Below are 13,056 nucleotides of genomic sequence, written 5' to 3' on the forward strand. Positions count from 1 at the left end.
GCGGGTCCGGAGCGCCCAGGCACCTTCGCCTGCCTCGGGACAGACTGCAGCGGGGCCCGGAGCCCCGGAGAGGAGGCGAGCGGACAGCAGCGGGGCCGGGACAATGGGGCCGGCTCCCTGGACAATACCGGCGGCCAGAGGGACGGAGCCTGCTGCGGCTGTGCGAGCCGGAGCCACCTGCGCGCTGCCACAGGGGTCCCGAGCTCCCCCGGGGGCTGGCTGAGCGCAGCGGGCGCAGGGCCCTCCCTGCACGGCGAGAGGCTGTGCGTAATGCAAGTGTCCAGGCACCAGCTCAGTCCCGGAGCGTCTAACTTCACGGATCCCTGGCAGCTGGAAATCTGGGGGTCCCTGGCCCCGGGGGCGAGGCCCCGGCACCTGGAGAGGTACCCGCCGGCCTCGGAGAGCCGCTCCTGGTTTGCAAAGATGCAGCTGAGGCCGCCACCCCGCCGCCGCGGCCGCTCGCACCTCCGTGAGTGGCTGACCCTAGTGACCGGCCTTCAGCTGTGTGCAGGGAGACAGCCGCACGGGGGCACGTCCTGCCGGCGCGCAGGTGAGTGCTGGGTGGCCAGCCCGGACCATCTTGTGCGCTTGGAGACGGATACTCAAGGGCAGCCACAGGCCGGTGAATTGGAACAGGCAATTTCAGCACCACCTGCGCCCGGGACAGCTCCTAGAGCAGAGCTGGGACTCGATCCGGCCCGCGCTCCGCCCACGCCGCACAGACAGCAGGATCCCTGTCTGTTTTTTCACCTGTTTGATTCCACCAAAGGCTGTTTACAAACTCTTTGCTTTGCCGTGGAGTTTGGGAGCCCGTCAGCCCTGGAGCTCTTTGCTCACCTGCCAGTAAAGCCTTGTCCAGCTATACAGCTTGATCTATCACATTATCCGCCTGTGAAGCAAAGGAGGAGGAGAGAGAGTGCTTTCCTACCATTATTAAGGACTGGCAGGGCAGCCAACCACCACCCCCACTTCCCTCAGTACAATTACCAGGTTCAGGTGCCTGAAAACCAGCCTCCAGGGACTCCTGTGATAACTATGGCAGCACAAGACCCTGATTCAGGGGAGGCTGGGAAACTAGTCTACTCCATGGATGCCCTGATGAATAGCAGGTCTATGGAGCTGTTTAGCATTGACCCCAAGAATGGTCTCATCACCACCACTAAAGCTTTGGATAGAGAGACTATGGACCTGCACTATTTCCGGGTTACTGCTGTGGATCATGGGGTCCCTCGCCTTTCTGCCACCACCATGATTGCTGTAACTGTTGCTGATCGAAATGATCATGACCCTGTTTTTGAGCAGAGTGAGTACAGAGAGACTATTAGGGAAAATGTAGAAGAAGGCTACCCTATCTTACAGCTGAGGGCCACAGATGTGGACTCCCCACCCAATGCAAACATCAGGTATCGGTTTGTGAATGAACAAGCAGCCCACTCTGTCTTTGAGATAGATCCCAGGTCAGGTCTGATCACCACCAGTGGGCAAGTGGACAGAGAGAAAATGGAGAAATATTCTTTGGTGGTGGAGGCAAACGACCAGGGTAAGGAGCCTGGGCCCAGATCTGCCATGGTTAAAGTCTATATCACAGTTCTGGATGAGAATGACAATGCCCCTCAGTTCAGTGAAAAACGCTACATTGTCCAGGTGAGAGAGGATATAAGACCCCATACGGAAATCTTGCGAGTTACTGCCACTGACATGGACAAAGACAATAATGCTTTAGTCCATTATAACATCATCAGTGGGAACAGCAGGGGTCAGTTCTCCATTGACAGTGTGACTGGGGAAATACAGGTGGTGGCACCTCTGGATTTTGAAGTTGAACGTGAATATGCCCTGAGGATACGTGCTCAGGATGCAGGGCGCCCTCCTTTGTCTAACAATACTGGCATGGCTAGCATCCAAGTAGTAGACATTAATGATCATGCCCCAATCTTTGTCAGCACCCCTTTTCAAATCTCCGTCCTGGAAAATGCCCCCCTTGGCCATTCAGTGATCCACATCCAGGCAGTGGATGCAGATTATGGGGAGAATTCTCGTCTGGAATATAAACTAACTGGGGTCTCAGCTGACACCCCTTTTGTGGTGAACAGCGCCACTGGGTGGATCACAGTGAGTGGCCCCTTGGACCGTGAGTCAGTGGAGCACTATTTCTTTGGGGTGGAGGCTCGGGACCATGGCTCTCCATCCTTATCTGCCTCCGCTAGTGTCACTATCACCGTCATGGATGTGAATGACAATCGACCTGAATTCACCCAAAAGGAGTATTTCATCCGGCTAAATGAGGATGCTGTTGTGGGGACCAGTGTTCTCAGTGTCACGGCAATTGACAGGGATGTGTACAGTGCCATAAGCTACCAGATAACGGGGGGGAACACCCGGAACCGCTTCTCTATCAGCACTCAGGGAGGAGTGGGGCTGATCACTCTCTCACTACCCTTGGACTACAAGCAAGAGAGGCGCTATGTGCTAACAGTGACTGCCTCTGACCGGACCCTGCATGACAACTGTCACATTCATATCAACATCACTGATGCCAACACCCATAGGCCTGTGTTCCAAAGTGCCCACTATTCAGTGAGTGTCAATGAGGACCGTCCTGTGGGCAGCACTGTGGTGGTAATCAGTGCCACTGATGATGATGTGGGGGAAAATGCCAGGATCACTTATTATCTAGAGGACAATATTCCTCAGTTTCGTATTGATGCGGACTCTGGTGCCATCACATTGCAGGCGGAGCTGGACTATGAAGACCAGGTCACCTACACCTTGGCCATCACTGCCAAAGATAATGGGATCCCTCAGAAAGCAGATACCACCTATGTAGAAATCATGGTGAATGATGTAAATGACAATGCCCCTCAGTTTGTCAGCGCTCACTATCAAGGCATTATATCGGAGGATGCCCCTTCATTCACCAGCGTGCTCCAGATCTCTGCCACTGACCGCGATGCCCACACCAATGGGTGGGTACAATACACCTTCCAGAATGGGGAGGATGGGGATGGGGATTTTACCATAGAGCCCACCTCTGGGATTATCCGTATTGTCCGCGGGCTGGACCGAGAGAGTGTCCCAGTCTATGAGCTGACTGCCTATGCTGTGGATAGGGGAGTCCCGGCGCAAAGAACCCCAGTCAACATTCAAGTCACTGTTCAAGATGTGAATGACAATGCCCCTGTTTTCCCAGCTGAAGAGTTTGAGATTTTGGTGAAGGAGAACAGCATTGTGGGCTCTGTGGTGGCCCAGATCACAGCCATTGACCCAGATGAGGGACCTAATGCCCAGATCATGTATCAGATTGTGGAAGGCAACATCCCGGAGATCTTCCAGATGGACATATTTTCTGGGGAGCTCACTGCCTTGATTGACCTGGATTATGAGACAAAGCCCGAGTATGTAATTGTGGTCCAGGCCACGTCTGCCCCCCTGGTCAGCAGAGCCACAGTCCACATCAAGCTCATTGACCAGAATGACAACAGCCCTGTCCTCAAGAACTTCCAGATCCTCTTCAACAACTACATTTCCAACAGGTCCAACACCTTCCCTTCGGGGGTCATAGGGAAGATCCCGGCTTATGACCCAGATGTGTCCGACAAGCTCTTCTACACTTTTGAACGGGGCAATGAGCTGCACTTGTTGATTGTAAATCAGTCTAGTGGTGAGCTGAGGCTGAACCGTAAGCTGGACAACAATCGTCCCCTGGTGGCCTCCATGCTAGTGACAGTCACAGGTAAGATATTTAAACTCTTTAGATGACTGTGATAGTGTAATATTTCCTAGAGACGTTCAGGTGGTTCCAGGCTGGAGACTCCAACGTGTATCTTGTGGTGCTGAGTTTTCAGCATTTGAGCCATTATTCTACTTAAAATCTGAAAAAATAAAATAAAATGGGTGCTTATGATAATACCCATACTACTGGAATGTCTTGTAAAGCATTTGAATTGTAAGGATTACAATGCTGTATAACAGCAAAGTGTTGTTATTTAGCTAGAAGATCAGTTAGTCATAGCTTTAAGCATGAGGTGCTCTCTCTAGTAAATGCAAGTATCTGTTATACACCGCATAGGATGCTGGCTTGGGAAGCTCCCTGCTTTTCCTGGTGGCAGAACAGACTGCTCCTGCTGGTTCCTAGAGGCTGCTGACCCAGGAGCTAAATGTGCCATCTCTGCTTTGCTTTGAGCCCCTCCTAGCTTAGGGAGTGAGCCATTCCCATCCTTTGGGGCCTGAGCATGCTCTTGCTACTGTGCTCTCGGCCTTTGCTGATTCAGGGAGTGAGGGATCAAGCTTGGGGCTTGAACTCAGCCCTTAAAAAATCTTATTCAAATGTTTGCTGTTACCATTCCCCTTTTTGTTCTCCCCGCCCTTCCAAAAATAGTTTATATTTTAAAATTCTGGTTTTGGAATATTAATACTGCAAATATTTAGGGCTCTGTTTTCAAAAGCATTTTCTACAATTTTGAATTCATTTTTTGGAGTCCAAGTTATTGCATGCACAGAAATTGGGTGTAAAAGATCACGCACACAGTTTCAGAAGAGAGGTTTAAAATGTATCCCCTAAACTGTCAGTGTAGGTCCTTGTGTGGTGTGCATCCCCTGTATTAATGTATGTATCCATACTAACCTCCCCTGTGACATAGAGAATTATTATTATCCCCACTTTACAGATGTGGATCAGAGGCACAGATGGATTAAGTGACTTGCCTGAGGTCACACAGGAAACTGATGGCAGAGCCAAATCTGAATGTAGATCTTGTGAGTCCCAGTCCCTTGCCTTTACCACAAGACCATCCTTCCTGCCTTGTAGAGGGTGTTTCTTGAAATACCAAATCACCTATGTGTGACTTGTAGAAGGAGGTGGGGGAGGTGTCCATTTGGAGGGTATCAGTGACACAGGCTAAGTTATTTAGCTGTGCCTAGGGAGGCATACATTATTCATGACTTTCCACAGATCCTCAGCTTCCATCTAACCCTTCCTCCCCCTTCCCCCACCCTACCAACTCGTTTAGTGAGTGAGGTCGGAAAATAAGACCCGTGTTTCTTTCAAAAGATGCAGTGTGGGCTTTAAATGTTGATATGTTGAGTCCAGCCCAGCGTACTCAGCTACAGCACCTCACTAGATTGAGGTTCTTTAGGGGTTAATTGTAACTGCAGGGCAGGGTAATATCATATTCAGACACACACATGCACAGGCTGATTACTAGAGATGGGGGGAGCCGTGCTGACCTTTCTTGCTTCTGCCAGAGTATGTTTGTGCAGGCTCTGCCTCGTAATACACTTAACCCTGCACAAAGGCAGGAGGAAATCACATTTCAAGGCCTTGCACTAAACTACCTTAGAACAACAAGGCTCTTGAAATTACCGTGTCATCATTTTCCAGTGGAAGTGAGGCTAGAAAAAGCTAAGCTCACCATGGCGAGAAGGGGAAGAAAGGAAACCCAGTCTTGCAGGAGGGGAGCAGAGTGGAAACGTGCTTTTTGTTGGCTTCAGTGGGCACGAGGGGTGTTTAAGTTTAGACCCTGCTTTGTAAGAATGTCACCTTCCTGTAGCCATGGCATTTTTTATTGTTCCATTATTTACTGAGCACCATCCATGTGCTTTATAAACATATAGTGATGGAAGGCACAAAGTTCACAGTCGGAATCAACACAAAATTATAGTAACATCTAAAGAAAGGGCTAGGGGCACTTTGCAGATTAAAATGAACTGAAATTAAAATTTGATCACACTGTTCATTTATATACAGTGCAGTCCTAAAGCCACTGCATCAAAATGAACTTCCTTCTGTAACACAAGTACGTTCATTTCTGAAGATTCACAGCAATAAAAGCATGTTGGTAAGATACCCAGAACTATGATCATATAACAGACCAAGAACATTCCTAGTGTGGGAGAAGCTTTCATTGCTCTGTGTGGGTTTTTGGTCAATTTGGTAAAATGCTAGAGGGCTACAGACTGGAAAGAAGGTTAGAAAGTAATACTACATTAAAGAATAGATTACCACTAAACTGAATATATGAAAATACGAAACAGAATATACCACTAAATTGAAGGCTAAGTGCCTATTCAGTCTCCATCTGTGTTTGGCTGCCAGCTGTATTTGTTATCTTCTAGGACGGGACCCTGTCATTGGTAGAGTTAATATGGTGTGAGGAGGAAGGGAAGACTTTGATAGTACTAAAACAATATTATCGTACAGGGACTGAAATAACAAAACCACTGATAGGCAGCAAAAACAATAGACTTCTTTGGCTCCCAAGGAATAAAGTGTTTGAGTTGGAGTGGCAGGTCTCAAAGGAAAATGTACAGGAGTTTCCTGAAGGTAGGTAGATGGTTCCACCTGGATCCCCCTATAATCCCTCTGAAAGACTCCATGTCAGACCTATACTCTGTCCAAAGAAGGCTGGATGCAGCTTCCTATGGAGCCAATCATCATTAGTGTCCTCTATGCATAAAACCCACTTTGGGGTTATTACAGCTTCATTTCAAGCATCTGCCACTGTTGAGCCAGGATACTGGGTTGGATATGCCATTGGTCTAACCTGGTTTGGCAAGTCTTGTGGCAGGCATCACGGCACGAGCCTTTTCCTAGAAAGTGACAAGATCAAAACCGCCTTGCACAATAGCTAACTATTCCATGGCAGCTAGCATTTTGCATGAGATTTTGTCTCATCAGTGCTTGAAATCTTTTACAGTGGGTATCAGTGCACAAAACCTTCCACATCCTGGCAGTGGTGAGAGTGCATGCCCAACTCGAACCAAAATGAGTTGCACTTTGGAGTCCTACTGTAGCAGTTGCTGCCCCTCCCGAACAGCTCTGGTGACTAGTCTTTACCAAGTAGCCAGGAGCCTGAGAACTTGCAGCTGTCATCCACGCCTTTGTTACTCCAGGCTGCACAACTGGAATATGGTCTATTTAGGGCTACCTCCGAAGTCCACCCTGAAACACTAGCTGATTCAGTATGCAGAGTCTGGGTAGCTCACAGTGAACACATAACATTGTTAGTTCAGCTCTCTGAATTAGACTCCTGTTTGCGTCTCTGTGCAATTCAAAGTGTTGGTGATGATTGTTAAAGCTCGGAAAGGTCTGGGAACCAGTTATCTAAGGTGCCTCTTACCTTATACTTCACCATGGAATTTAAGATCAAGTGGGGTGCATTCATTGTCAGGTCCTTAGTTTAAACACTCTGAGTCAAATCACTCTATTGAAGTCAGTGAAGTTACTACAGGGATGAATTTGCCCTCCATGTCTGGTGCCAAGTTTTGTTCTGGAGCGGCCCTGCTTTTGGAATTTGCTTCTCTTGCAGGTCCATTAGAGGCCAAGACTAGTAACCTTTAGAGCATGGTGCAACACACACTTATTTAGGTTAGGTGTTAACTAACAGTCTGGTGTTGTCCTTGGATGTTATGTTTTAATCTCCATATTTGAAGCTGCCAAGGCAAGAGGCCCTATAATTAATTTTGTGATAATACACTATGTAAGTTAAATTTGACCAGATTCACAAGATTTCACAATTCCCCCCAATTATATATATCAGAAACTTGAAAAAGCTGCTGATGCCTCCTGGAAAATAAAGAGGAACATTTACCTCAGAAACAATTCTCTTCTTAGTTTCGCTTTCCTTTCACGCCTTTCTCCTAAAGACATTTTTGTAAACACCAAGATCTTTCCAACATAGGCATCTCTCTTGCTCCTTATTCCCACATGTGAACATTCTGAATCTTTTTTTTGTGATGGCATCATCCTCTCTTAGACAACTGATTGTGATGCTACAAACAGAATTATGACAAGAGATGGGGAAAGAAACATCAGAGGCTGCTGAGCTCCTAAAAGACAAAGGTCCCAGAGGACATACAGAAAAGCTGGTGTTCAGGGAGAATTGTTTCTGAATAAAATGTTCTCTATGAGGCACTGATTTCTCTGTATCTTTGGCTTATGGGGCCTGGCAATTGAAGTGTTAGGAAAAACAACAGTAAGACTGTGTATTCTGCATCTCTTGCTCTTTCTGATTGGCTTGGCATTGGGCACCAGAAAAAGAGACATTAAGCTATCATTAGGGGCAAAGGGACTACTGAGATATTAACCATGAACTGGGATATCCTGAATTGAACTTGTTCTCTGTACTTTGGAGATGGGCTCCAAGTGTGCAGAACTAGTCTCTGATGGCTGCTTCCTCAGTGTCATAATGTAGCATCTAGTGAGGTTCACTCTGGAGTCAGAGGTTTGAACGTGATTGGTGGTTGGCTTTCTGCTAGGTCCATTAGCTTTCACTTACCCAGTATCTTTAACAGTATAGTGCCTAGATACAGTGAGCTAGGTTCTTGGCTATTGTAAATTGGCATAACTTCACTGAATTCAATGGAGCTGCATGAATTTTTACCAGCTGAGGATCTGGCCCAGCATGACTGTCATCTTTTAAATACCTTAGCTGGAACAGCAGAGCGTCCTTACTCCCATTCCCAACCCAAGTTCTGTTTTCTGACAGTCTTTTACCCTAAGCCAGTGGTCCCCAAACTTGTTCCACCGCTTGTGCAGGGAAAGCCCCTGGCTGGCCGGGCTGGTTTGTTTACCTGCTGCATCCACAGATTTGGCCAATTGCAACTCCCTGTGGCCGTGGTTTGCTGCTCCAGGCCAATGGGAGCTGCTGGAAGCGGCCGCCAATACATCCCTTGGCCTGCGCCGCTTCCCGCAGCCCCCATTGGCCTGGAGCGGAGAACCGCGGCCACTGAGAGCTGCGATCAGCTGAACCTGCGGACGCAGCAGGTAAACAAACCGGCCCAGCCCACCAGGGGCTCTCCCTGCACACGCGGCAGAACAAGTTTGGGAACCACTGCCCTAAGCCCATGTGTCTAATAGGAATCAGCCAGGATGTCCATAACAGCCTGATGAATAAATAAGTGATTAGTTGCTGTGTGTTTGGAGAGAAGAACTCAACCTGTAAAGGATAGTAGGAAAGAACCAGCAAAATAACATATTCTGCTATTCAGATGCATGTGTGACTCCCATTACTGATTATGAGAATTATGTAGGTTTATTGACAAGAGTTTGAACCCCAGCATTGAGGTGGGGGATCCTGGGATTTGGATTAAACAAGAAAGAACTCTGGAAAAACTGTGTGTGACTGCAAAAGAAACAGGGGGGTTGTGATAAGAATGGCCATGCTGTACCTTATACTCCCACCCCTCCTACTGCAGCTGTGGTGCCACTAACTTCAGCCCTGCTTCTGACATCTTGTACTGTGTCTTGGAACTGTAACTTTGATCTCTACAACCAGCTAAGCAGACTGGTTTTTGTCCTCTGTAAGTACTGGTTCAGTTGGTCAGCAAAGGTGTCATAAACGAGAGGCAGGGAGATAAAGGAACCACTTTCCAAGCTCTGTGTTAAGTAAATGCTGGAGCAAACTTCTCCCCATATGCCCTTTGCCATGTCATAGTGGAGTATTTTCCTGGCTGCACTGTTCAAACTGACTTGTCTAGTGTTCCATTGCTCATTGATTGGGTTTTTAATAAACGTGTAATTCCCCTCCACCCATCCTAAATCCCCACACTCCCTATGTTCCCATCACCATTAGCAATAATCATCTCCATTGGCTGGCAGTCTCAGCAAGGAGGTCCAGCAGGAAGTCCTGGGCATGTCAGTGGAGAGTAATTAGAAGCTCATGCTTCTACCAGCAATGCAGGGGAGATAAAATGAGCTTGACTGGAGGTTGTGCCCAGGGATTGAATGTTGTGTCCTCTTTGCTCTCAGAGAGCCTGGGACAGGGATGTAAAGATCATACACGAAGGCCATTTATTTACCAAAATACAGACAAGCTTTTGTCCATGGCTTCCACCATGGATGGACCCAAACCTACTTTTATAGAGGTGTTCTCTGGCAGAGAGGGACACAAAGCCTCTGCAAAAGCTCTCACACACGAATGTTCTCTGCTCCAGGGCACTCAATGACACTGCAAAATGTGTAAGTGTGTGTGGGAGAAACAGAGGGAGCCCCAAGCCAGACAGCCCCATGGCTGTGAGAAATTAAGAGGCCCCAGTGTGACTGAAGAGGAGATAAAGATGTTAGGCTGCTTTAGCAAGTCTGGCTATGCTGCTCTGTTCCTTTCTTCTCTTTCCTCTTCAGAGGGTTTTTTTACAGAATGTGGCTGCAATTTTATCTTCAGTTCTCAGGCCATTAACTCAAGAGCAGCCTCTGAGACCTCACAGCCTCTCTTCACTTGCAAAGTTAGCCTGGGATGGTCCATCATAATGCAGCATTGAGTACCTCATGGACTGAGACAAGGCTAGGGTGGTAAATGAATGGAAAAGAACCCTCCCTGAACCCCCTCAGATGAGATGTAATCATCTCAATCTGTCTGAAAGGAGAAAGAGAGGTGTATGTATGTGACAGGGAGGGACAGGAAGTGGTGCAGCTTGGAATAGGAATGGGAAGTGAGGAGCTGACAACTGAGGGTATGGCTACACTTGAAATTTCAAAGCACTGCCGGGGCCACATCCTCTACGGGTGTAGCTTGCAGCGCTGGGAGCCGCGCTCCCAGCTCCCAGAGCTCTCCCAGCGCTGCACGTAAACCACATCCTCTACGAGTGTAGCTTTCAGCGCTGGGAGCCGCGGCTCCCAGAGCTCTCCCAGCGCTGCAGCACTGATTACACTGAGGCTTTACAGTGCTGTATCTTGCAGCACTCAGGGGGGTGTTTTTTCACACCCCTGAGCACGAAAGTTGCAGCGCTGTAAAGCGCCAGTGTAGCCAAGCCCTGATTCCTGTCAGGCCATATAGATGGGTATCTCCTCCGGGAATAGGTGGGTGGAGTGGGTGGCTGAGCAGCTTTCCAGGTGTATAGCTGGCTCTCCCTTGAGGAAGTGAGAGAGGCAAGGTGGGTAAGGTAATATCTTTTACTGGACCAACTTCTGTTGGTGAGAGAGACAAGTTTTCGAGCGACACAGGGCTCCTCTTGGAAAGCTTGTCACTTTCACCGACAGATGTTGGTCCAATTAAAAATATTACCTCACCCTGCCTTGTCTCTCTAATATCCTGGGACCATACCATCTACAACAACAGTGCAAACACCTGGGGCATTGAGGCATGCAGGCCTATCCAGGGCTCCTGTTCTGTCAGGATAGGTGGGCTTATCCTGAGGGGGTGGAGCACTTTGAGCTGCTCCCTCAGTCTCATAGGCTCATAGACTTTAAGGTCAGAAGGGACCATTATGATCATCTAGTCTGACCTCCTGCACAACGCAGGCCACAGAATCTCACCCACCCACTCCTGTAACAAACCCCTAACCTATGTCTGAGTTATTGAAGTCCTCAAATTGTGGTTTGAAGACCTCAAGCTGCAGAGAATCCTCCAGCAAGTGACCCATGCCCCACACTGCAGAGGAAGGCGAAAAACCTCCAGGGCCTCTGCCAATCTGCCCTGGAGGAAAATTCCTTCCCGACCCCAAATATGGTGATCAGCTAAACCCTGAGCATGTAGGCAAGACTCACCAGCCAGCACCCAGAAAGAATTCTCTATAGCTATGTATTTCTCCAATCTCTATAGCTATATACCTCTCCAGCTTTGTACGTGGTTATTGTAAACCTCAATTCAATGCAAAAGTAGCAAGCCCTCCTCCCTGCTGCTGGACCTGGATGTGCCCTGAGGCTGGAAGCTCTCCCCCCACCCCCCCGTCCTCGCTGCCTTCCCTGTAGTCATGTTTCCAGGACACTCCTCTTTGCAGGACATGAATATTCACCAATATCTGGCTCTCCATCCATTCACCAGGGCCTGGATTTAATCAGAATGGCTGAGGAGTCATGGTTCCCCAGGGTGTTAGTGCCTCCAGTCAGCTTTGGGCTTTCTTTGTTTTTTTGGAGGGTCATTCCCTGAACCATCTGCTTCCCCTTGATGTGGCAGGGACAGGGAGGCCAGGCAAAGGCCTGAGCTCCGCAAGGACAGTGCTGTTAGTGAGATGCATTGTGTTGTGGAGATAGTGAATACTGAACAGCCCACATGGGGTCACTTGGACTAGCAGCTCCCTTGTGTAAAGCAGGGGCTGAGTGGTATGTTACAATGAACAGATCTTCATGCTGGCGCAAACAGCTAATGCATTGTCAAGACCTGGTGGAGTCTCTATTGCAGCTTTGTGCTTCAGAAGCACCATCCATGGTCTGGATTCTGGTATCGCTTGTCGTCAGAGGGGAGATGAGTTTGCCAGTCTCAGCGTCATCCCTAGTCTGCAGCACTAATATGACACAAGTCCATTCTGTGAGGACAGAGGGAAATAGAGGATCCCCCAGAAATTTGCTCTCAGGCACATTCCATTTGGGGGAAGTGCCCCTCAGAATGACCCTCCCAGCACTTGGGTGAGAAGGGCTGATTCTACACAGTCAGCCCAGGGGGGTGGGGAGTGTGCAAGGTTGAGATCCAAACTGTCACATTATTGGGATCCCCTTCATTGGGTCTGAGTTCCCCTCAGGAGACGTCAGGGCTGCTTCTTCATCGCCCAGGTCTCCAGAGAAAGGGCAGTCCTGAGATGAGTCCAACACTGGCTGCCCCACTAGCTCAGTTATCATTTCTGTAGCACTGGAAACACGCAGGGCACTTCACACTGGGTCAGATATGCTAAGCAGAAAAGTCGACGCAGCTGCTGGGCAGCCGCTGCAGCACGTGGGAAATTCCCTGTTTCATCACAGCTTCTGGGACCCACTGGGTCGATCAATCTGAGGTATTGATGAGCTGTTGACGGTCCTGCTGTCTAATGCTGGATAGATGCTTCATCCCTCCCCCCGTCACATCAGCCACAGGGAGAGAGCTCATTGCTCCCTGAGGACATGGGCATTATTTAAGAGGCAATGAAGACTTGAGGGGAGTGCAGAGATCTGTGGGCATCAGGTGTAGAGGGACGGAAGCTCCTTGTTCTCTTTCTGCCTGGCAGTGTTGATGCAGCTACAGTGACTTTTGTTGCCTCTCCCTCCCCATGTCTCTCTGCCTCCTACTCACCATAGCCTGAAGGCAGCAGTTCAGGGCTCAGATATAAGGCAGTGGGGATGAGGGGCATATCCCAAGTCTAGCCAGCAGC

The 13,056-nt window shown here is 48.8% G+C and overlaps 1 protein-coding gene across 2 annotated transcripts in view; it reads left to right on the forward strand.

Annotated features, from left to right (window-relative positions):
- The first annotated feature begins 270 nt into the window (after nucleotides 1-270).
- CELSR3 (cadherin EGF LAG seven-pass G-type receptor 3) overlaps nucleotides 271-13,056 on the forward strand; it is a 69,829-nt gene continuing 57,043 nt past the window's right edge. Inside the window, exon 1 of one of the 2 annotated variants that reach the window (XM_030570286.1) lies at nucleotides 271-3,733. In XM_030570286.1, coding sequence (XP_030426146.1) covers nucleotides 271-3,733 — 3,463 coding nt within the window. The remainder of the gene's footprint in view (nucleotides 3,734-13,056) is intronic. The other variant, XM_030570287.1, reaches the window with a different exon arrangement.

The sequence above is a fragment of the Gopherus evgoodei genome, chromosome 7 (assembly GCF_007399415.2).
Source record: "Gopherus evgoodei ecotype Sinaloan lineage chromosome 7, rGopEvg1_v1.p, whole genome shotgun sequence".
Classification (NCBI taxonomy): Eukaryota; Metazoa; Chordata; order Testudines; family Testudinidae; genus Gopherus; species Gopherus evgoodei.